General features: G+C 37.3%; 1 protein-coding gene across 1 annotated transcript in view; it reads right to left on the bottom strand.

Moving 5' to 3' along the window:
* ZFAND4 (zinc finger AN1-type containing 4) overlaps window positions 1-26,870 on the bottom strand; it is a 182,182-nt gene that overhangs the window by 91,739 nt on the left and 63,573 nt on the right. Inside the window, exons 2-4 of the mRNA XM_037056706.1 lie at window positions 19,890-19,965; window positions 18,660-18,727; window positions 14,017-14,203 (exon numbers count right to left, since the gene is read on the bottom strand). Coding sequence (XP_036912601.1) covers window positions 14,017-14,203; window positions 18,660-18,727; window positions 19,890-19,965 — 331 coding nt within the window. The remainder of the gene's footprint in view (window positions 1-14,016; window positions 14,204-18,659; window positions 18,728-19,889; window positions 19,966-26,870) is intronic.

The following is a 26,870-nucleotide window of genomic DNA, read 5'->3' as shown; positions in this document are numbered from 1 at the left end:
CTGGAGTAGCAATACTTACAACAGACAGAATAGACTTCAAAACAAAAGCCATGAAAAAAGACACTGAAGGACAGTTGATAATACTAAAGAGGAATATCCATCAAGACATAAACATTGTATATATATACACAACCAACATAGGAGTACCGAAATAAATAAGGAAAATCTTGGAGTATTTCAAGAGAGATATAGACAGCAACACACTTATGCAAGGGGATTTTACACTACACTGTCAAAAGATAAATAGATCTTCCAAACAAAATATTAACAAGAATATTATGAAATGGAACAATGCCCTAAATGAAATGGAACAATGCCCTAAATGAAATGGATTTATGAGATCTTTTTTTAAATATATTTTATTGATTATACCATTACAGTTGTTCTATTCCCCCCNTGATGATGAACTCCTTGAACTCCTATCTGGGAAGCACTTTATCTGTCCTTCCATTCTAAATGAAAGTTTTGCTGGATAAAGCAATCTTGGCTGTAGGTCTTTGGATTTCATGACTTGGAATACTTCTTACAGCCCCTTCTCACCTATAAGGTCTCTGAGAAATCAGCTGACAGTCTGATGGGAACTCCTTTGTAGGTGACTGTCCCCTTATCTCTTGCTGCTTCTAGGATTCTCTCCTTCATTTTAGTCTTGGCTAATGTAATTATGATGAGCCTTGGTGTGTTTCTCCTTGGGTCCAACTTCTTTGGGACTCTCTGAGCGTCTTGGATTTCCTGGAAGTCTATGTCCTTTGCCAGACTGGGAAAGTTCTCCTTTATTATTTGTTCAAATAAGTTTTCCATTCATGGCTGTTTTTTTCCCCCTTCTGGTACCCCTATAATCCGGATGTTGGAACATTTAAAGATGTCCTGGAGGTTCCTAAGCCTCTCCTCATTTTTTTGAATTCTCATTTCTTCCTTCCTTTCTGGTTGGATTTTTTTCGTTCTTCCTTCTGGTCCATTCCATTGATTTGAGTCCCAGTTTCCTTTCCATCACTATTGGTTTCCTGGACATCTCCCTTCATTTCAATTAGTTTAGCCTTCATATGTTCCTCTAATTTGTGACTATAATCAACCAGTTCTGTGAGCATTCTGATAAACAGTGTCTTTTTTTTTTTAATTTTTTATTTTTTAAAGATTATTTATTTATTTATTTATTTCCAGAGGGGAAGGGAAGGAGAGAGGGAGAGAAACATCAATGTGTGGTTGCCTCTCCTGCATCCCCTGCCGGGAACTGGCCTGCAACCCAGGCATGTACCCTGACTGGGAATCGAACCGCAGTTGTTTGGTCCGCAGGCCCGTGCTCAATCCACTGAGCTACACCAGCCAGGGCAACAGTGTCTCGAATTGTGCTTCTGAGAGGCTGGCAATTTCTCAGTCGCTTAGAGTTACTGGCTCTGGGACTTTGACTTCTTCTTGCACCATCTTTTGGGCTGTTCGTGCCTGTTCTGTAGCAGGATCGGAGCCCTAAGGTGTTCACTAGAGCAGGGCAACTAAGTCGCTGGGTTGTGATGTGATTGTATGTGGGGGCGGGGTCAACGAGGAACTATGGCATCCCGTCTGCCGCTTCCCGCTGCGGCCCCCACAGGTGCTGCAGCTGCCACTGTTACCGGCCCGAGTGTTTCGTCCCACTGCATGCGAGTGTGCCACCGCCATCAGCCCTCACCCCCTGGGGCCTGCATGGTCCATCTCACTGTGCGCGAATATGCAACCACGGTCAGTCTGCCCCGCACCCCAACTGGTTCCGGGCTGCCTGCGCGCCTAGGTTGGGGGATCTGTCCTGCCCGACCCTGCTTGCTGCTGGCTCCGCCCCTCTTACCATCCCCATTGAATGGTTAGTGGTTGTCAGACTTCCGTATAACTCAATTTTCTGTTATTCGGCTGTGTCGCTGTTCTCCAAACCTTTGTTGTATTCAAACTTGGTTGTGGGAGAAGGCACAGTGTTTCCACCTATGCCTCCATCTTGGCAGAAGTCCCCAGATTTATGAGATCTATAAAACCTTTAATTCCAAAGAAGCAAAGGTTGCATTATTTTTAAATGCACATGGAACATTTTCAAACATAGACCACATAATAGTACACAAAATGAGCCTTAACAACTTCATGGAAAATGAAATCATATCAAGCATTTCTCCAAGCAAAAGGGACTAAAAGTAGAAACTAACCTCAAGCAAAAAACTCAAAGCACTCAAATTCATGGAGATTAAATAGCATGCTATTAAACAAAAAATGGGTTAATAATGAGATGAAGGAAGAAATAACAAAGTTTCTGGAAACAAATGAAAATGAACACACAACAGGCCAAAACTTATGGACACAAGAAAACAGTCCTAAGAGGGAAGTTCATAGTGATACAGGCCTATCTAAAAAAATACAAATATTTCAAATAAACAACCTAAACCTACATTTACAATAACTGGAGAAACAACAACCAGCAAAGCCAGAGTGACTAGAAGGAAGTGAATAACCAAGATCAGAGCAGAATTCAATGATAGAGAGACTAAAACAACAATCTAAGAGATCAATTAATTCAGGAGCTGGTTCCTCAAAAAGATAAACAAAATTGACAAGCTCTTAAGCAGACTCACTGAGAAAAAAGAAAGACGACCTAAATAAACACAATCAAAGTAAAAGAGGAGAGATTACAACAGATACCACAGAGATAGAAAACATTTTAAGAAATTACTACAAAGAATTATATGCCAAGAAATTTGAAAACCAAGTGAAATGGACAAATTTCTAGAAAACTATAATCTTCTAAAAGTAAATGAAGAAGCACCAGAAAGTCCGAACAAACCAATAACAGCTGATGCAATCGAAGCAGTAATCAAAAAACTCCTGGCACAGAAAGGACCTTGACGAGACAGTTTCACAGGAAAATTTTACAAAACTTTTTAGGAAGAGCTAACCTCTATCCTTCTCAGACTATTCCAAAAAATCCAAGAAGAGGGAAAACTCCGAAACTCTTTCTATATGGCAGCATCACCCAAATTCCAAAATCAGATAAAGACAAAGCAAAGAAAGAACACCATAGGGCAGTATCACTTATGGACACAGATGACAAAATCCTCAACAAAATATGGCAAACCTCATCCACCAATGCATTAAAAAGAACATACAAGCAATCAAATGGGATTCATCCCAGAGATACAAGGATGTTACAATATTCACAAATCAATAAATGTAATACATCCCATAAACACAAGAAAAGACAAAAATCACATAATCACATCAATAGAAGAAGAAAAGGCACTTGATATGGTACAGCACATATTTATGATAAAAATACTTAGCAAAGTGGTAGTAGAGGGAGTATTCCTCAACATGATAAAGGCCATATACTAGAAAACTACAGCCACATCATACTCACACTCAAAACAAAAAGCTTTCCCACCAAGATCAGGAACAAGGATGTACGCTTTCAACATTTCTATTCAATACAGTATTGGAAGTCCTAGTCACAGTGATCAATCAAAAAAATAAAAATAAAAAGTATCCAAATTGGAAAGGAGAAAGTAAAACTGTCACTGTTTGCAGATGACATGATATTATACACAGAAAACTCTATAGACACCACCAAAAAATTACTCAACCTGGTAAGTGAATTTGGCAAAATACTGGGATACAAAGTCAATATTCATTAATTGAAGCAATTTTTGTACACCAACATTTCTGTACAGCAATATTTGTGATGAAATATCAGAAACAGAAATCAGGAAAAAATCCCATTTGCTATAGCAAGAAGAAAAATAAAGTAACTAGAAACAAACTTAATGAAGGAAGTAAAAGACTTATACTCAGAAAATTACACAACAGTGAATAAAGAAATTAAGGAAGACAAATAAATAGAAGCATGTAATGTGTTCATGGACTGGAAGAATAAATATCATCAAAATGTCTACACTATCCAAAGCAATTTAGAGATTCAATGCAATCTCTATTAACATACAGATATTCACAAATATAAAACAAACTTTTCAAAAATTTATATGAAACTATAAATGACCCCAAATAGCCACAACAATTTTGAGAAAGGAGAAGAAACTAGGAGGGATCACCATACCTGACATCAAACTATATTACAAGGCCACTGTATCAAAACAGTATGGTACTGGCACAAGAACAGAGACACACAGAACAATGGAACATAATAGAGAGGCCAGAAGAAAACCATGTTTCTGTGGTCAATTAATATTTAACAAAGAAGGCAGCAACATAAAATGGAGTAAAAATAGCCTCTTCAACCTATGGTATTGGGAGATCTGACGGCTACATGCCAAAAAATGAAATTTAAAACCAACTTACACCATGCACAAAAATAAATTCAAGGTGGACTAAAGAATTAAATATAAATCATGACACCACAAAATTCCTAGAGGAAACCACAGGCAGGAATATCTCAGCTATTCCATGCAGCAATGTTTTCACTGCCATGTCCTCAGAGCAAGGGATATAAAGGAAAGAATAAACAAATGGGATCTCATCAAAATAAAAAGCTTCTGCAAAGCTAAAGAAAACAGCATTAAAATGAAGACACCAACAGCATGGAAAAACATATCTGCAAATGATACCGCAGACAAGGGTTTGGTCTCCAAAATATATAAAGAACTCACATGACTCCACACCAGGAAGACAAACAATCCAATCAAAAAATGTGCAAAAGACCTGAACAGACACTTCTCCAAGGAGGACATACAGAGAGCCCAGAGACATATGAAAAGATGTTCAGCATCCCTAGCCATCAGAGAGATGCAAATTAAAACCACAATGAGATACCATTTCACACTGGTCAGAATGGCCTTCATAAACAAACCAACAAACAAGTGTTGGAGAGGATGTGGAGAAAAGGGAACCCTAGCACACTGTTGGTGGGAATGAAGACTGGTGCTACCACTGTGGAAAACAGTATGGAATTCCCTAAAAAATCTAAGGATGGAACTTCCTTTTGAGCCAGCAATACCACTGCTGGGATTATACCCTAAGAATCCTGAGACTCCAATTCAAATGATGCCCGTGCACCCCAATGTTCATAGACTCACAGCTTACAATAGCCAAGTGTTGGGAGCAACCTAGGTGCCCATCAACAAATGAGTGGATTAAAAAACTGTGGTACATTTACACAATGGAATACTACCAAGCAGAAAGAAAGAATTCCCATCCTTCCAAACAGCATTGATGGTACTGGAGAGCATAATGCTACGTGAAATAAGCCAGGCAGTAAAAGACAAATATCATATAATCTCATAAGTGGAACCTAATCAACAAAATGAACAAATGAGTAAAATAGAAACAGAGACATTGAAACAAAGAACAAACTCACAGTGAAGAGAGGGGAGTGGGGAGAGGGATAACAGGATAAAAAGGGAGAAGGGGCGCCCTGGCTGGAGTAGCTCAGTGGATTGAGCACGGGCCTGCGAACCAGCGAACCAGAGGATCACAGTCCGATTCCCAGTCAGGGCACATGCCTGAGTTGCAGGCCAGTTCCCAGCAGGGGACACACCAGAGGCAATCGTACATTGATGTTTCTCTTTCTCTCTCCTTCCCTTTCTCTCTGAAGATAAATAAATAAAATTTTTTAAAAAATGGAGAAGGGGCAAGCCAAAGAACACAAATAGAGGACTCATGGGCACAGACAACGAGGGGTAGACTGACTGTGGGAGTGGTGGCACACAAGCAGGGGGGAGCAATGAGGAAAAAGGCAGGACAACTTTAACTGAATAGCAGCAAAAAATAACATAAAAATAAAAAATAAAATAAAGCTAAAAATGAAAATGAGACTATAACTAAAAAAGCTTCTAAGTGGTTTATTTTCCAGCCAAGCAAGAAAATCTTCACCAACATAAAATTAATTGAACCATGTTTGATTACAGCAGTTGAAATGCGTCCAGAAAAAAATAAACATTTTGAAAGACTACTCCTTTAGCAAGAACAATTTCTTGAACAGTTAACAAGATTGGGAACAACATCAATAGTTAATTAAAAAATAGAGCAAGTTGTTTAGAGTTGTTTCCTTGGCTTTTGATGAGTCAACATAAATTAATGATACTGTTCAGCTGTTTTTATTTACTTGGGGCGTTAATACCAAGTTTGAAGTGAATAAAGAACTAGACACTTTGAAGAGTCCGCATAAAACAACTAGAGAGAATAATATTTTCACCCTGGCCTGCATGGCTCAGTTGGTTGAGCACTGCCCAGCAAACTTAAAGGTCCTGGTTTTGATTCCCAGTCATGGCACATACCTTGGATGACCATTTGGTCCTTGGTTGGGATATGTACAAGAGGCAACCAGTTGATGTTTTTGTCTCAGATCGATGTTCCTCTCCCTTTCTCCCTCCCTTCCCCTCTAAAACCAATAAGCATGTCCTTGGGTGAAGATTTTTTAAAAGGTAAAAATTAAATTAATAAAATTTTAAATGGTCTCACTCCTCTTATAATTCTACAGCTTCCTTCTTTAAAAAATAATGTTTTCAAAGAAGTTGCTAAAACACTAATTTAGTACAACTTGAATGATATCTGCTACTACTGATGGAGTAAAAATATGTGAACAGTAAAAAGCTTTGTTGAACAAAGTTACAAAGGTAATGACATGTAAGCTGTTTAAAACCTCTGGTTAGTCAACAGGTATTCTGCAGCCAATATTTCAATCTATCGTGTATTATAGCACCAGCAGTGTTAATGGTAAACTTCATTTGTGTCCTGGACTTAACCAACAGTTCAATGGCTTGACAGTCGTAGTTTCATTGTGATAATTTTAGCACAGGGCTGACACAGAATTTTTCTGAACAAAAAGAACTGTCCTGAAGATGGTGGTGCAGGTAAACACAGCTCACTTCTTCACACAAACACGGGGAAAATTACAACTAAATTACAAAGCAACTATCAACCAGACTCATCAGAAAATCAAACTGTATGGAAATCTGACAACCAAGGAATAAAAGAAGTCACATTCATCCAGATTGGTCAGAAGGACAGAGATGTAGAGATGTAGAGATGTGGAGATGTGAAATGGGCACACACACATGTGTTTTGGATAAAAATCAGGAGGGATACCTTGGGGGGTAAGTTTCCCCGCCCCACAGCAGACCACTCAGTCCAGCATTCCAGTGTCAGGAAGATAAGTACCCATAACTTCTGCCTGTAAAAACCAGTGAGGGTGCACTGAGAAATTAAGAGAAAGGTGAGCTATCTATTGTATGAGACATTTAGTTTATCTTTGTTTTAGTGATATTTTTATAACCCTAATTTATGAGAGGCTCTGGTGATTTTGTTTTATGACTTTTCTGATCAGATAATAACCAGTTAAATAAAGAAGTCAAAAGTTCAGGTCAAGTTAAATGCTTTCATAGCCCTAATAACACATCCTCTTATTATAGAGAGCTCAAATAAATACATCTTAACTTAAAAAAAAAACAGTGAGGGTTTGGGTGGCAGATGAAATTGCATCATTCTCAGGTGTCTCCTTTTAAAGGGGCTGCAAAGAGTCTTAAGACTTACAGACTCACTCCTTCCAGCTCCAGCACTAGGACAGCAGCCAGCAGGGCAACTTGGCACACAGGGAGAAACTTAAGTGTCTGGCATCATGATAAGTGCCAAGTGACTGCTTCCTCTTGGACAAAACTCCAAAGGCCAGTCAGTGGCCATTGTCCCTTATCATAGCCCTCTCCCCCATAGAGCCACAGATTGGTAACACCATATTTGAGACTCCATCAGCCTGGTTCACACAGGTTGCCCTGCCCTGGTGATTACTTAATGTTCTGCCCAATCCAACTTATGGGTGCCCTTTTCTACAATAGGTCACACTACTAAAAGAGGGAGTCAAAGCAGCTGTACATAATACATAGAAACAAACACAGAGAAGATTCCAATTCTAAAATGAGGGTACTAAGAAATATGACCCAAATGAAAAAAAAAAGAACTAAACAAAATGGAGATAAGCAATCTATCAGATGCAGAGTTCTAAACACTGGTTATTAGGATATTTGAGAAAGTCATTTGGTACATCAACTGCATAAAAAAGACCCAGGCAGAAATTAAGGTTACACTAAGTGAAATAAAGAAAAATTTACAGAGAATCAACAGTGGAGTGGATGATGCTAAGAATCGAATCAATAACTTTGAACAAAAGACAAAAAGAAACATTCAATCAGAATAAGAAGGAGAAAAATCAGGATAGGGCAAAGAGCCTCTGGGACAATTTCACATATACCAACATGTGCATCAGGAGGATGCCAGAAAGAGTAGAGAAAGAGCAAAAAATCGAAAATTTATTTGAAAAAATAATTCAAGAAAATGTGCCTAATTTGGTGAAGGAAATAGATGTACAAGTCTGGGAAACACAGGGAGTCCCAAACCAAGGCACATCATAATTAAAATGCTAAAGGTTAAAGATAAAGAGAGAATCTTAAAAGCATCAAGAAAAAAGCAGAGTTACCTACAAAGGAATTCCTATATGAGGGGGTGACTTTGCCCTCAAGTCCCCCTGTCTACCACGGATGAAACACTACCAAGACATGATCTGCTTGGGGAGGAGAGGTGGTCAGTTTCTCAGAGGAAAAAGGCCAGGAGCCCCTTCCTCCAGGAGCTTTTATTAGGTTGTAATACACAGGAATACAGGTGGTAAGGATCAAACAGATAGCATTTCAAAGAAATCTGAGGGCTTAGTCTGAGTCAGTGTCTGTCAGAAAAGGGGGTTGCAGAAACTTTGGGAGACATACTCATTTCCTGCTAGGACCCTTAACATATGAGTGAAAGCATTCTTAGCAAAGCAGGTTTCACAGGACTTTTTAGGAATTCTTTCTTATGCCAGATTTCTCCCTGGATACCACTTTGGCAAGACAAGGAGCTGAACCCCTCCCCATCAAGTTTTCAGGCTTCAGTGGATTAGAGCCAGGAAGCACTTCTCCCAGAGAACATGGGGACTCAGGCTATATCACATACCTGGGGGGCAAGGGTCCATTGTTCCTTCTTTGTTGCAGCCCCCCAAGTCCTTCCATGATGGCTTCCCAAGTGATCGAGTCTGGCTTAGGTTGCCCCCTGCTGTGAGGGAGTCTTAACAGTCATTGACTTCCGACCATGCTTTGGGGGCAGGGAGAGGAAACAGAGGCAGTGTTCGCTACCAGAGACAAGCCTTTGTCTCCTGTGGCTCCCATTCTGGACATCACTCGCTAATCCTTAGCCATGGGGGATAGTTACAGTTCCTGAAACCAGGCAGAGCAGTCCCCAACACCTATAAGACTGTCCGCTGATTTCTCAAAAGAAACTTTGTAGGATAGAAGGGATTGGCAACAAGTATTCAAAGTGATGAAAAGCAAGTACCTACAACCTAGATTACTCTACCTAGCTATAGGAAACTGTTCTGCATGGTGTGGGCCCAGCTCCCACTCAGAGATGCACAGGACCCCCACCCATGGATAGGTTCTCCTGTGGGAAATCAGACCTGCATTGTACCCAGGCTGCTTTGAGACTTGCTTTTGCTAAAACTCCCTTACCCTGAATTGAGACAGAAAGTGCTTACTGTAACTTCCTAAAACCCATGCTATGCCTTTCCGGTATGGAATGTAACTGGTCAACCACTTTTCCCTTTGCATCTGCAAATATCTTTTTTTCTGTGATGTGATTAGTAGCATCATCTCCTTTGTTTTCTGTAAAAGGTAACCAGCTAAAGCCAACCTGTGCATAGTAATTGAGAACCATAATGTACTGTGCCCAGAAAAGAAATAAAAGCCAGTCGGCCAAGGGCTGAGGCTTTTTCTTCTCTTGAGAGAGAAACCATGCTGTCCCCTTTCCTCCACAGGACTTGGTAGTCCATGTGAATTTCTCGTGCCTCATCCACAATGTGGCAGACCCCAAGAGCCAGGGTCCGCATCACCCAGCAAAGCTATCAATTAGAATTGAAGGACAGAAAAAGTGCTTCCCAGATAAGGCCAAATTAAAGGAGCTCATCATCACCAAGCCATTATTATATGAAATGTAAGGGGGCTTATTTAAGAAATAGAAGATCAAAACTATGAACATTTAAATGGCAGTAAAATCACAACAATCAATAACTGAATCTGAAAAAATCAAAGAACGTGTATGAATGACCCACAGACATGGACAACAGTGTGGGAAATGACTGTAGAATTGGGGTGGGAGAGAGTTGGATGGGTGGAGGAAGCAAAGTTGGAAAATTGGGACAACTGTAATAAGAAAATAAAAATGATTAAAAATAAGTATTTTTTAAAAATTAAAAAAATAATAAACAAAGAAAATAAGGAGAACAGAAACAGAATCATAAATAGGGAGATCATTTGGAGGGTTATCAGCTACGAGGGGGAAAATGGAGAATGGGGGCAAAGATACAGGGATTAAGAAGTACAAATTGGTAGATACAGAATAGACAGGGGATCCTAAGAATAGTATAGAACATGGAGAAACTAAAAGACTTATGTGCATGACTCATGGACATGAACTAAGGGGGCAATGCCAGTGGAAATGGGGGATACTGGGTGATGGGGAGCTAAGGGGGAAACTGGAACTGTAATCACATAATCAATGAAATATACATATTTTTTAAAAAAGAAAAGAACTGCCTTTAACTGCTAATATCAAACACTGAATGCTTTTGAAAATTGGCTTTTGCTTTGGACTTGATAGTGAATTCCACCTAAAATTATAAGGCAAAAGAGTACTTTTGTGAGAAACTTATACTGCAGTAATGCCATTATGACTAGCTGTCAAAATGTAATCACATGTAATGTCATACTTCAAAAGTTAGAAACAAGCGAGATCTCAATTCTCACATATTTGCAGCAGACAATTTTTGAACTCAAAGTATGCCCCCAGCAGCATTTTTATTTTATTTTATTTTATTTATTTATCCTTAGAGGGGAAGGGAAGGAAAGAGGAAGAGAAACATCAATGTATGGTTGCTTCCTGTGCATCCCCTGCTGGGAACTGGCCCCTGCCGGGAACTGGCCTGCAACCCAGGCATGTGCCCTGACTGGGAATCGAACCGCGATTGTCTGGTTTGCAGGCCCGCGCTCAATCCACTGAGCTACACCAGCCAGGGCCCAGCAGCATTTTTATACCTAACTGTAAATTGATAGAAATTTCCATATTAAAAATATATTAAAATATGGCATTAAGGAGCTCCATCCATCTCCAATTGAAAATAATCTGCAATGTAATACCATATTAAAAGTAAACAGCAACAAAGAGTCTAACAGAATTCTATAAATACCTTCCAAGTGATGAATATGCTCTATTAAAATTATATACTCATGAACTCCTATTAGTAGTTGGTAGTACCTATCTTTGTGAAAAGAAATTTTCCAAGATAAAACCTCTTTACTGATCAATATTATACAAATGACCTTTTGCAACTAATTTTGCAAATTTGATAGGCAACACTAACTTAAAAAAACCCTCCTCTTTTTAATTTTGTATTTTTTAAAATATTTTGTTTATTTAGTTTCAGAGAGAGGGGAAGGGAAGGAGAGAGGGAAAGAAATATCAATGTATGATTGCTTCTCAAGTGCCCCCCACTGGGGACCTGGCCAGCAACCCAGGCATGTGCCCTGAGTGGGAATTGAACTGGCAACCCTTTGGTTCGCAGCCAGTGCTCAGTCTACTGAGTTATACCAACCAGGGTGGCAACACTGACTTTTTATCCCAAGTATCACTCCCACAAAAGAAAAAAATTCTCATTAGTACACCTGAATCACACACATAGGCCCACACACATACTCAATTATTATTCTCATTTCTGAATTTATCATTAAAAAGCTCCTGAAAAAAATTTCTCTCTTGTTATATAAATGCCTACACTTGATTTTGTCTCTTAGCCTTAAAGCCCTAAACTAGTAACTATTTGGCCTTTTACAAAAAGGTTTGCTGCCTCTTGTAGCATAGGCATAACAAATTTCCTTCAAGGTACAAACAAAAATTTTTTCTATTCTCCTTGTTCATCCATTCTATTTCTTGTCCAATTCTGGTAGGTAAATAGAAAAGAAGAGAGAAAAAATTTAAATTACCTTGAGAGGAACAATAGTGCAATTTTAATTAAAATCTATGGCAACACTTGTGCTATGTCTAAAACACAATAAAAGTAGACTGAGAAAAAATTGGAGTAAAAGGAGAAAATGGCATTTCAAAGAAAAGGAAATAGATGTGCAAAAAAATGGCATAATGAAAGAGACCTGAAAAATTGATGATGACAGGTAGTAAAGGGCCTTACATGCTAAACTAGGGAGTTTAGATTCTCTCCTTTAGGAAAGGAGAGACAAAAGAGAATGTTCCTAAAAAAGAAAACCAAAACAGCAGTGAGCTAGCACACAGAGAGACTGTATAAAGAAATTCTACTCATGGTCCAGATGAGAGACACTGGATTAAGGCTGCAGCTCTCATTGCTCCCTCTTCTAAACTTCAAGCTCAAATGTTTATGCCACATTTGTAGTGCTAACCAGATCCTGACACACTAGAGTTAACAGTATACCTGAAACCTATATAATTTTATTGATTAATGTCATACCAATAAATTCAATAAAGAAGAAAAAATATACAGTCAATACCCTTTTGTTACAATCTGCTCTCCTTCTTCCACAAAGTCTAATCTTTCTTCCACATAACACTGTGGTGGGAAGAACCCTAAAGGAATCCCGATGATTCCCAATCTCTGACGCTCATACCCTGTATGCTCTCCTACCCTTCGGCATGGGCATAACCTGCGGTTTACATGTAGCCAACAGAATAGAGCAAAATTAAAAGGATTTTGCAGAGGTAATTTAGGCCCCAAATCAGTAGACTTTGAGTTCATTACCAGGGAGCTTTGGGCAGACTGCAGCCAATAGTCAGCAAAAAACCCATGGCCCTCAGTCACATAACCACCAGGAAACAAATTATGGCAACAATGTGAATTAACTTGAAAGCAGATTCTCTTCCCCAGTCAAGCTTCCAGATAAGAGGACACCTTTGACAACATCACGATTGTAGCTTGTGGGGCCCTGAGTAGAGCACCCAGCTACACTGTCTAGACTCTGGACCCACATAAGCTGCTCTTCAGACTATCAGTTATCTTTTCTATAAATCATTTGCCACTAGGCTTTTTATGTTGTGGATTAAATTTTGTTACCTATAACACCGTTCTTTTCTCCTTTATCTGCTTGGAAAACTCGTACTCCTCATTTATGGTTGCTTCTGCTCAGAGATTGTCCCTACCCCCCCAGCTTTCAGGAAAATGAAGGCCCTCTCACCGGGTTTTTCAGAGATGTTGATATGTTTTCATAACAATTGCCAATAGTATATTATAGATACTATTTATATCAGACTGCATACTCCACAGGGAGAAATAATCATCTTTGTAAGCCAGTGCCTAGGGTAGAGAGTGGCTACGAAAATTCAGTAAAGTGACTTAAAGTCACTAAAGTTAAAATTCAGTTTAGTGACTTAAGTGAAAGGCAATAAAGAATGACAGTAAGACAGAATGCACAAAACTGTATAGATGACCTTGTCCAATTCCCTAAATGTTTTGCCCAGCCAAGTTCCTTTAGGTTGTATCCTTTTAATTTTACAAGTAATGTCACAATTTCTCACCCTTTTACAGAGTAGAAAACAAGACCAGAGAAGTAAGATTTACCCACCTTCAAGCAGCAGAGTTAAATTTTGAAAAATGATAGTAATTTTAGGTTCAACCCTTTCTACTATGGCAAGGCTGTATAAGAACATACTATTATAACAAGACTCTATAATCCAGTAGGCATCTTAAAGTTTCATAACATCACAGAAATAAATCTTTTGTATAAAAAATCTTATTCCAAAAAGAAATTTCAGGTTTAAAAACCACCCTCTAAGTATTAATCATATGAGGGCAATTTCAGAATCACATACCTGGGGCTGAAGGTATAGAGGAAAATGCATGAAATTTAGTCAGCCTTGTGAATATAATAAGATAATTTTGACAACACAAGGTAAACATAAAGGTCTAAGGAGTGTATCATATAATAATCTTTTCTAAGTGAGACATGCAAATGAAAACCTATTTACCTTAATGATTCAGATAATGGTGTTAAAGTACCATCTCCCCTATCTACTACACGAAAGAAATTCAATTGCTCTCCTTCTCGGTATACCAAAAATGTAACTTGTTTGTTGTAGGAGGTCTTCTCCCAGACTTCACCTCGACTGGAATCCATGTACTCAGCCATCTCCCTAAGTGGATCATCCATAGGAACTACAAACAGAAAATTTGATAAACAAGCTTTCAATTTATATCAAGTTGTATGCATCTTGGTACAGTGACAAGGTACAATATGATGCATTTGTATACAGCCCTGTGTATACAATACATACATGATATTCTTCAAAAAAAATTCTGGTCTTTTATAGCTAATACCACTCCTTATGTTGTATTAATAAAAAAGAAGTGAAATGCATTATTTTGTCATTATGTACAAAGATACATGAGGTCTTTCTTCCACCACTAGAGTCTTTATATTTGTTGATTCTATGACATAATTAACTACGATTTTTACTTGACACCTCTACTTCCTGTATTTTCCAAAATTGGTTCAAACAATCAATAATTAAAAGCAATATAAATTCCACTTACTTTATATTTTAAAAAGTACACATAATTAGGAGACATATTGGAAATGAGAAGCAAGTGAATCCCTCTTTTTCTTTCTGGTCTTATACAGAGGCTGATTCTTCTTAGAGCTGTTTCTTGGTGTGCAGTTAGGTAATTAAAAGTACACAATAATACAGAAACAAGGGGGCCATTTACGCACTAAAACTATGGTGTGTGTAATGGTCAGATGTTGTTTCTTTTTTTTAAGATTTTATTTATTTTTAAACAAAGGGTAAGGGAGGATGAAAGAGAGGGAGAGAAACGTCAATGTGTGGTTGCCTCTCTCAGGCCCCTGATTGGGCACCTGGCCTACAACCCAGGCATGTGCCCTGACTGGGAATCAAACTGGTGACCCTTTCATTCACAGGCTGGAGCTCAATCCACTAGGCCATACCGACCAGCCTCTGGTTGGTTGGTAGAATGTCGTTTCTTAAAAGGACCTCAATTGTCCTAGAATATATCCACGTGTCCAGTCAGAGCATGGTTACAGCCCACTGTTGTCCACAGCACCCACAGGTTCCATTTCTGTGGTAGAAATGGTCCTGAAGAAATTGCTGGCTCACAGGGTGAATGTTCTAAAAGCCCTTGAATTCCAGACTAGGTTGTCTAAGTAATGGTTACAAGAAGATAAAAAAGTTCGTTTCCAAAGAAACGAACAGTTGTCTGCATTTTCTCTCCACCCATCCCCCCAACCCCATTTTCTGTTAAGCTGAAGAAACATTTGCGCTTTCCTAAAATAGCCAACAATTTTGGAAACTGCATAACTCTCATTCAAGTAGCTTATTATTAACAGAGTCACAGTGCTGTACTACCCTTTTAAAAAGTTACAACAATAAGAAATATTAAACACTGGAAGTAACAAGGTAAAAACACTAAAAATGTTCCCATAGCCTAAATTCAATTATCACCACTACTAAAATACAAAAACTTTTGGAAATAAAATTTTCCTAAAAATGTTTGAATGTTCTAATTGACTCTTTCATAGGCACAAAATGCATATTAAAAGACATTTTTAGCCCTGGTTGGTGTAGCTCAGTGGATTGAGCACGGGCCTGCGAACCAGAGGATCGCAGTTTGATTCCCAGTCAGGGCACATGCCTGGGTTGCAGGCCAGTTCCCGGCAGGGGACACACGATACATTGTGTGTCCTCGGCAGAGGCAACCATACATTGATATTTCTCTCCCTCTCTCCTTCCCTTCCCCTCTAAAGATAAATAAATAAAATATTTTTAAAAAAGATTATAGGATACAAAATCAATGTACAAAATTCGGTTGTTTTTTTAAAAAAGACATTTTTAAAACAAGTTCTTTTTCTCTTTTTTTATTACTTTATTGTTATTCAATTACAGTTGTCTGCATTTTCTCTCCACCCATCCCCCCAACCCCAGCCAAACCCAATTCCCTCCCTTGCTTCCACCCTCCCCCAGGTTTTGTCCATGTGTCCTTTATAGTAGTTCTTGAAAACCCTTCGCCCCATTGTCCCCTACCCCTTCCCTCTGGCTATTGTTAGATTGTTCCTAATTTCAATGTCTCTAGTTATATTATGTTTGCTTTTTTCTTTTGTTGATTATGTTCCAGTTAAAGGTGAGATCATATGGTATTGCAGCCACTGTGGAAAACAGTATGGAATTTCCTCAGAAAACTAAAACTGGAACGGCCTTTTGACCCAGTGATTCCACTGCTGGGATTATACCCTAAGAGCCCTGAAACACCAATCCAAAACAACCTATGCACCCCAATGTTTATAGCAGAAACAATTTACACTAGCCAAGTGCTGGAAGCAACCTAAGTGCCCATGAGGAAATGAGTGGATAAAAAAAAACTATGGTACATTTACACAGTGGAATTCTATGCAGAATAGAGAAAGAAGGAGCTTATATCTTTTGCAACAGGGATAAAACAAGTTCTTACCAGTTTTAAGTTAATGCTGTATTCATATTATGTTCACAAAAAATAAAAAACTGTGCTACTGCAATTACTGATGCCACATGAAAGCCTCATTTAAGTCAATGTAGGGTGCCTTGCTTAGGGAGGCACCAGGATTGAATATATGTATGGACATATGTGCATGTCTGCACACATTTCATAACAGAAAAACCATTTAGATTTCATCAGGTATAAAACACAGTATATGTTGTTTAAGATAAACTTTAGTTGTAGATAGGAAAGTATTTTCTATGCTGTTTTGATAATGATTAATTCAAAAACCAATTTTAAAGGCTAAATATCACTGGAACTCAGGTGAAAAAGATACTTTCTGAACCATAAGTTTCAAGACTAAATAACTAAAAAAATATTGTTTCTCAAATACCATGTGGAGAAGTTTTAGATCTGGGTTCATTTTTTCACAAAGTTTTTAATATGTAACATAGACAACATCAAATTTTTAATTTTAAGAAGGTTGATTCAGTAAATTATTAAAAATAAAGGTTGATTCAGTGGATTATTAAAAACAATTCATTAAATTATTAAATATATAATTATATTATATTATATTAAAATATAAAAAAACAGACAAGTTCTAGGTGCTGACTTGTCAACTTACAAATAAAGCACAGAAAGCTGTAGAAAAAATAGTATTAAGAAGCTTCAACTATCAAAGGTATGGTGTCTTTCATTTCTTAATTTTAAAAATACATACATTTTTAACTCAGAATCTGTAGCACTTATACTTCTCCTCATAAACATAAAATAATTGTATTCCTAGTAAGAAAAGTTGGTATTCTGATTAAAACTCTGGTTTAAAGAAAATACTATACACAAATAACCAACATTCAAAAATATAATACAACGAAGTTCATGTCATTAAATACTAAATAATTCTTTTTTATAATAATAACTCAGTAAATGCTTCAGCAGTTCTTGTACTATCTTCAGAATTGATACTATAAACATCACTTCATGTCAAATAGAACAATGTTATAAGTCTAATTATTAGGCAGTCCTAGACATTAAGAGTACTAATTAATCAGCTTTAACATTGTTATTATCCTCATCTTTTCTAACCTATCCAAAATAGTTAAACAGCCAAAGTCACCTATCTCAAAAAATCCTCTTGAAATAGTAAGGGAAAAGATGGTATTATTGATAGCTTTATTTTCTAACTAAAATTTGAAGCATGGAGATAAAATTTGACCTGTGGAAGAAATAAACCAGCAGTGGAATCTATAATTAACCTTAAATTTTCTGTTTAAAGAAGGTTCAAAGAAATATGAAGGCCTTCCCCCAAATGAGGACTGAGCAGTCTAAGGATGCCTCTTCTTGGTGGGGGTTCATGTGGCATACCTGATTCAAGGACCAATATAAACCTTCCAAGTTCTTCCTATGCTTACCTTTCTTATTAATAAAGTCTCTGCTCACATCATCTTTTCACAAGGTCCTTCCACAATCATCTTCCTACTACCCTGCTTCCACAGACTCTTATCACACTATCCTATTTCCCCCATAGCACTTACAACTGCTTGAAATGATATCAATTCTTTACACATTTATTGTGAGCACTTTCATGAAGTAGGGACATTTTCTCCCATAAAACACAACATCTAGTACAAGCTCAAAATGTATTTCCTGAATGAATGAATGAATGAATGAACTCCCAGAGACTGCCCACATTCTGAAAAAGGATTCAACAGGACCATTATAATATCTATGAAACCCAAATATATCACAGACCAGGCTAACAGGAAACATCATGGAAGTTTCAACAAAAATTATTACCCCAAGAATTAAATAATCAGTGGATAAGAAAAGCAATAAGACTGGAATGAACCTAAACATAATGACAACATATTTATACTATGCTATCCCATTTCCCTTCCCTATGTGGACAAGATTTGTTTTTTAAATCTCTCTGGACTGAGACTTTCTGGAACATAAATTCCTGTCTCTATTCATTTAGGCTTTAAAGAACAATGTGTAAGAAAAAAAACAACCCAAACAAGTGGTTCTTTTAAAACCTAATAGCAGAAAGAGAACCTTACTACAAAACAAAAACACCAACTGGCTTGAAGATGGATATAGTCAAATTGCTTTAATATACATAATTTTAACATATGCCTACCTCTTCTAGTATTTATAGGTCCACCACGTATAGCCAATACCAGCTTCAAGGTACAGCCTTCTGAAATGCTGTGGATAGTTAACACAAAAATAAACTACAATCATCAAAATGCATTCACTGATAAATATATAGTATGTACTTCTTTAGCAGGCATAGTGCTACTCCTCTAAAATATAAAAATAGATATAGCAATGTGCATAAATATAACATGTTGACTTATTTACTTATATAAATAATAAAAAAGTGAAGAAGTTTTCATAATCCTTAAATATGACATGATACATCAATAAAAGTACTGAAAAGGACCTCTGTGATCATGTAGTTTAACCTCTTTATTTTAGATGAAAGAAAAAGGAGGCCTAAGAAGAAAGGAAGCTTATTCAAGACCCAAAGTGTTAGAAAATAGCAGATATATTTAATAAAATAGAAAAAAGAAAAAAAAGCACATTTACAAGGTCTCCCAGTGTTCTTCCGGCTATTCCATACTCCCTCTAACATGTTTGTTCTTTTCTTTTTTAAAAATATTTTACTTATTTATTTTTAGAGAGGGGCCAAGGAAGAGAGAAAGAGAGGGAGAGAAACATCAATGTGTGGTTTCCTCTTGAGCATCCCCTAAGGGGGATCTGGACCACAACCCAGGCATGTGCCCTGACTGGGAATCAAACTGGTGACCCTTCAGTCTGCAGGCTGGCACTCAATCCACTGAGCCTCACCAGTCAGGGCTGTTCTTTTCTTAAGAGTGAAGATGTATGTGAAAGAAGGCAGAAAAAAGACAAAATGTCTGACAGTATTATCTACAATCACTGGCGTACACAGTGTCACTTAGTAACCAAAGACGGACTTAATTAAAAAATGAAAGATATGGTGAACAGCAATAATCTTTTACTCAATACTTGTGAAAATGGAAGGAAAAGGAGCCTAACCACATGAGAATGGGGTCAATATTCAAAGAAAAGAGCAAAGAATTCAAGATCAGAAGAGAAAGATCTAAAAAGGAAGTAAATTAATAGCTTAGAGTGAATGAGGAAAAGGCAAAACAGATTCAGAGGACAATGATTAGGTAATATAAGGTACTGATCTAACACATTTTAAACTTCAGGATTTACACAAAAATCTAGAAAACAGAACTATTCAGAAGAGACATGATTCAGGGATTTAGAAGAAAAACAACAGTATATGAACTTGTAATACTGAGCATTTATAAAACAGCTAATATGCAGTTATACTCACTTGTAATCATTCAAGCAATAATCATCTTCAAGTTCCACATTATTCCAAATTAAGTGCTGTTGACAGATAGGAATGCCTTAGGGAAAGGTTATAAAAAATAGTTAAAAATTCAATAGAACCCTCAGAAGAATATGATACAAAACTATATCATTAAAAAATGAAGGAGATGGAGGAGGAAATTAAGGTGGAGCAGGAAGAGGGGAAAATAAACATACTTCTAAACTGAACGTTAAGTGCTTAGCTAAAATTTACAGAATCATAGGTTTTTAAAAGACATGGCTAGGACTTCCAGCCAAGATGGAGGTACAGATAGATATACTTTGCCTCCTTGCACAACCAAAAGAAGAACACCAACAAATTTAAAAACAAAAAATAGCCGGGACTGCCAGAAAATTGAATTTTATAGAAGTCCAACAACCAAGAAATTAAAGAAGAAAAATTCATCCAGACTAGTAGAAGGGGCAGAGAGGACTCGCAGCAAGGTGGCAGCTGGAGGAGCAGCTCGGGCAATGCAGTGGGTGGCAGACCAGGCAAGGCAGCTGCTGGTGGAATGGGAGGTCCCATATTTGAATGCAGATAAACTGGGAGGAACACCTAGGGAGCAAGACCACATACAGAGTTTCACTGTGGAAAAACAAAGCCTCAAAACCTCTGACTGAAAAAACCTGTGGGGGTTGTGTCAGCAGGAGAAACTCCCAGCCTCATAGGAGAGTTCATTGAAGAGACCCACAGGGCATTAGAACATACACAAAACCACCAACATGGGAATCTGCACCAGAAGGGCCCAATGTGCTTGGGGTTACCAGAGAAAGTGATGGAAAGCCAGTGGAGAGCTGAGTAAGCTGAATTGTTCCCTATCTGACCTCTCCTGTACATACATTGCCACAAAGCAGCAACATGGATTGCAATGCCCTGGCAAATACCTAGGATTCTACCCCTTACTATGTAACAGGCACAATGAGACAAAAATATATGGCCCAAATGAATGTATGAAAGCTCCCCAAACAGAATTAAGTGATGAAGAGATAGCCATCCTACCAGATGCAGAGTTCAAAACACTGGTAATAAGAATGAATATGGTCCCAAAATAGAGGAAGAAGTGAAAGCTATGCAAAATGAAATAAAGGAAAAGGCACAGGGAACCTACAGTGATTGAAAGGAAACTGGGACTCAAATCAATGATTTGGACCAGAAGGAAGAAATAAGCATTCAACCAGAATAGAATGAAGACACAAGAATTCAAAAAAATACAGAGAGGTTGAGCAACCTTCAGAACAACTTTAAATGTTCCAACATTCAAATCATAGGGGTACCAGGAGGAGAAGAGGAAGAACAAGAAACTAAAAACTTATTTGAAAAAATAATGAAGGAGAACATCCCTAGCCTGACAAAGGAAATTGACTTCCAGGGAGTTCAGGAAACTCAGAGAGTCCCAAAGAGGTTGGACTCAAGGAAGCACACACCAAGGCACATCATAATTATATTACCCAAGACTAAAGTTAAGGAGAGAATCTTAAAAGCAAGAGAAAAGGAAATAGTTACCTACAAAGGAGTACCCATAAGACTATCAGCTGATTTCTCAAAAGAAACCTTACAGGCAAGAAGAGGCTGGGAAATATTCCAAGTCATGAAAGACAAGGACCTACATCCAAGATTACTCTCTCCGGCACAGCTATCATTTAGAATGGAAGGTCAGATAAAGTGCTTCCCAGATAAGGTCAAGTTCAAGGAGTTCATCATCACCAAGCCCTTATTATACAAAATGTCAAAGGGACATATCTAAGAAAAAGGAGATGATCAAAACTATGACCAGTAAAATGACAAGAAACTCACAACTCTCAACAACTGAACCTAAAAACAGCACAAGAACAAAAACAAACTGAGCAAAAAACTAGAACAGCAAAAGAATCACAGAGATGGAGACCACCTGGAGGGTTATCAGTGGGGGAAGGAAGGGGAAAAGTGGGAGCAATAAGAAGCATAAATGGTAGGTACAAAATAGACAGGAAGAGGTTAAGAACAGTATAGAAAATGGAGGAGCCAAAGAATTTGTATGTATAACCCATGGACATGAACTAAAGTGGGGGAATGCTGGTGGGAGAAGAGGGTGCAGGGTGGAGGGGAATAAAGGAGAGAAAAAATGGGACAACTGTAATAGTATAATCAATAAAACATATGAAAAATAAAACAATCATAAATTTTAAAATAATAAAACATAAAAGGCATGGCTAAACATGGCTGTAGTCCAATCCATTTGCTTCAGAAAAGAACAGTATATTTCAGTAATTCTCCGGCCTTGAAACAAGGACCCCTTTAAAAGACAACTTATTATGAGTCAGCCCTAAGAAATTTAAGATTTAAAGCATAGAAGCCAGTTCTAAATGCTGCAAAGTACAGCCTTCATTCAGTTATATTCAGGGTTAAAAGTTTGAGTGGGGATGAGAGAAATGGATAAAGGGGGTTAAAACATATGAACTCCCATCTATAAAATAAGCCACATGGATGTAATGCACATCATGGGAACTATAATTAACAACACTGTGTTAAGTATCTAAAAGTTGCTTAAGAGAGATCTAAAAATTTTCATCAGAAGAAAAAAACCTTTTATAACTGTGTGCTGATGGAGATTAACTAGACTTATTGTGGAAATCATTTTGCAGTAACAAATACTAAATTGTTATGATGTACACCTAAAACTAAAATAACATGTTAACTATATCTAAATAAAAATATGGAACATTTACTGTCTTTAGAGGTCTGTACTCTAAAAATCAACAAACAACAAGTGTTTGTGGAGAGGTTGTAGGGAAAAAGGAATTCTATTGCACTGTTGGTAGGAATGCAGACAGGCACTGCCACTGTGGAAAACCTTATGGAATTTTCTCAGAAAACTAAAAATGAAACTGCTTTTTGAGCCAGCAATTCCACTGTTGGGATAATTCCACTGTTGGGATAATCCTAAGAATCCTGAAACACCAATTTAAAAGAACCAATGCACCTCAATGTTCATAGCAGCACAATGTATAATACCCAAGTGCTGGAAGCAACCTAGGTGCCCGTCATAAATGAGTGGATCAAAAAACTATGGTACATTTACACAATGGAATACTATGCAGCAGAAAGAAAGAAGGAGCTCCTACCCTGTGCAATAGCATGAATGGAACTGGAAAGCATTATGCTAAGTGAAATAAGCCAGGCAGTGAAAGACAAATACCATATGATCTCACCTATAAGTGGAAACTAATCACCAAAACAAACAAGCAAGCAAAATACAAGCAGAGACATTGAAATAAGGAACAATCTGACAGTAACCAGAGGGGAGGTGGGAAAGGGTAATGTGGGGGAGGAGGGAAGGGTTTTCAGGAACAGCTATAAAGGACATGTGGACAAAACCAGGGCAGGGTGGAAACAGGGGAGGGAGGTGAGGATGGCTGGGGTGAGTGGGGTGTGGTGGGGGGTAAATGCAGACAACTCTACCTGAACAACAATAAAATAAATTTTAAAAATATATAGTACATTTACACAATGAAATGCTATGCAGCAGAAAGAAAGAAGGAGCTTCAACTCTTCATGAGAGCATGAATGGAACTGGAGAGCATTATGCTGAGTGAAATAAGCCAGGCGGTGAAAGACAAATACCATATGATCTCAGTTGTAAGGGGAATCTAATCAACAAAACAAACAAGCCAGGAAAGTACAACCAGGGACATTGAAATGAGGAATAAGCTGACAGTGATGAAAGGAGCGGGAGATAAGGATAATGGGGAATAATAGGGGAAGGGCTATCAAGGAACCCATATAAAAGATGCAAAAATAAAGCCAATGGGGATGGGGGTAGGGTCAAGGCAGGGAGGTGGGGATGGGTAGGCTGAGGGGGGCATGGTGAAGTGAAAATGGAGACAAGTATAATTTAACAACAATAAAAAAATAAAGTAAAATAAAAGTCTGTTCCAAGAGTAACATGCCCATGTGCAATAATGATTGTATATATGAATTTATTTGGTGGTTAAGATGGCATCTTTCACATCTCTTGTGAATAGAAAGGTCACTAGTTTGGAAAAGGAGCAGCAGAAAATAGTTTCAAAAACATTAATATATTAAAAAATCCTTGTGATTATAGTTATAATTGTTTGTTAACAATCTTTTTTGTAGGGCCTGAACACTAATTACAGAATAGTTCAATATTGGGGGCAGCATATTCTGAACAATTCTCAATACTGAAAATTATGTAAGAGAGAATATATAAGACTCTCTCTTCACATTTTTATGACATTAAAAGAATATTAAGATATATATGATACTCCATCATAAGTAATATTTTTTGGCAAACTGCACATTTGAATGCCCAAAGAATATATGCACTATACTAGCCAAAGAGTGTGCATTAACTACACACAGAACATTTAATGGATCCTGATATTGATGAAAATCATTTTCATACATCTCACATACTGCCTTCTATAATTAATTTTGCTTATAATACTATAAAATAAGTTGACTAGGATAGTAACAGTAAGTACTATTTATAAATATGCTCATGATCATATATCACTTGGCACAGCTTTGTATATAACAGTGAATAACTGAAGAGGTGAAAATATCTTTTAATAGAAATAGAAATTTCTATTTTATCCAAATGGAAATTTGGGTGAAAATAAATTATGAGAGAAATATATATTAAAGTACCATCCATTTGTTAAACACATACAAGAAATGTTTTAAGAGGAAATATGCCCAAAATGTTATGAATAGATTCTTAGGTTTAGAGGCTGGAAAGTCAAGATCAAGGTTCTAGCAAGTTAGGTTTCATTGTGAGCCCTCTTCTCTTTGCCTGCAGGCATCTGATATTTTCCTGCATGTTCACATGACTTCTTTCCAAGTGTACACAGAGAAAAACCTTTTCTGGTGTCTCTTCTCAAAAGGGCACTAATCCCACAAGTAGGTACCATCCTCATGACCTCAAACAATCCTAATAATGTCTCAGCCATGTTTGCTTTGCCTTTTTTAGAGTTTTCATACAGATGTTTATGTTGAGAACATGTTTGTATCTATATTTAGAAAATAAACCAGTATCAATAGGACTTATGGATAATTAAAGACAATGCTATGACACAGTTCTCATCTCCCATTATTTCTTCACAAACCACTACAGAATATAAAGGAGTAAAATGATACAAGGAAACCATGCCCTTATCCCTCATATCTTGAAGTCAAAGAATGTCCAAATTTTCAAAATAACTGAGAATAAAAAAGGGCAATCACCCATTCCAAGTTGGGGAAGTCCCATTCTCCTGCCCCTACAGGGCTCACTGAAAGAAATTTTGGAGAAGATAGAGGGAAGCAAGTGACAGTATGTAAGTTCAACATAAAATCATCACAAGAGAGAAGAAAGCCATTCTAAGCCAGAAAAGTCTACAAAAAAGACTCAGGTAGATTATAGCACTGACTACAAAGGAGGGATTTTATTTTGTTGTTGTTGTTGTTTTTCAGTTACAGTTGTCCCCATTTTCCCCCCATTACTCTCCCCTGCCCTACCCATCCCCTACTTACCATATTCAATTTTCCCCCCACCCTTGTCTTTGTCCTTGAGTCCTTAATAACTACAAAGAAGGGATTTTAAAAGCCAAGCAATTTGAAGAATCTTGGAGGAGGGCATGTTGGGGAAGGATGAAAAAAAAAAAGAGAAAGAGCATCCTTTAGTAATATAGTAGTCAATGAGAAAAAGAACATGGGGTGAAAACTTGTTCTTTTTAACCCCAAGAGTCCTAAAAGACCAAAGAAAACCATAAACTGCAGGACTCACAACTCCCTTGATCACCACAAAACATGAAACATGTACTAAAATATCTGCACATTGCCATAATGATAGGAAGAGCAACATTAAACAAAATCTGTAAAACACTCCTATACCACAAAAAAATCAACAAGATAAAAATTAACAATTCACATAGAGTTAATAATAAAAACTAGCAAACAAAATTCCATACCTATCAATCAATTACCTATCACATTGATGTTTCTCTCCCTGTTTCTCCCTCCCTCCCCTTCTCTCTAGAAATAAATAAATATAATCTTAAAAAAAAGAATGAACTAGAGAAAAGATGGTGTATAAAGATAATATATTTTAACATTACAAAGAGAAAAATAATCTATACCAAAAGACCATATTTCAGTTAGATATAGGTAAAATTATTAAACATCATTCTGATTTCCTTTATGAATTCATTCATCAAATATTTTAATGCCTATTCTTTTTAAAAACATTTATTTTCAGTTACATTTTACATACATTATTATATTACTTTCAGTGTACACTCTGGTGCTTCAATATCACATAATTTAAGTGATCATCCTGATAAATCTCACACCCATCTGACACCATACATAGTTATTAGATTATTATTGATTATGCTTTTGAAATACTGAAATATGACTATATTTCTCATCCTGTACTTTACAACTCCATGAATATTTTGTAACAACCAATTTGAATTCCTTAATCCCTTCACCTTTTTCACCCAGCCCCCAGGCCCCATCTCATCTGGGAACCTTCAAAACATTCTCTGTATCTTTGATTCTGTTTTTGTCCTACTGGTTTCCCAACTTTGATTCTAAGTAAGCTCTAAGCTCTAAGCTCTTCATCTGTCCTTTGATTCTAAATGATAGCTTTACCAGGTAGAATAATCTTGGTTGTAGGTCCTTGCTGTTCATCATTTTGAATATTTCTGGCCAATCCCTTCTAGCCTGCAAAAAAGTTTTTTGGTTTTTTTTTTTTGGGGGGGGGGGGTTTGAGAAATCAGCTAATGACAGTCTAATGGGAATGCCCCTATAGGTAACTGCTTTTCTTTTGCTGCTTTTAAGATTCTCTCTTTGTCTTTAATCTTTGGCATTTTAAATATGATATGTCTTGGTGTGGGACTCTTTGGGTTCATCTTGTTTGGAACTTTGTGTGCTTCCTGGATTTGTATGTCTATTTCCTTC

Source organism: Sturnira hondurensis, unplaced genomic scaffold, assembly GCF_014824575.4.
Source record: "Sturnira hondurensis isolate 20B ecotype Veracruz unplaced genomic scaffold, ASM1482457v3 Scaffold0009125, whole genome shotgun sequence".
NCBI lineage: Eukaryota > Metazoa > Chordata > Mammalia > Chiroptera > Phyllostomidae > Sturnira > Sturnira hondurensis.
This window is presented reverse-complemented; position numbering and strand designations above follow the sequence as displayed.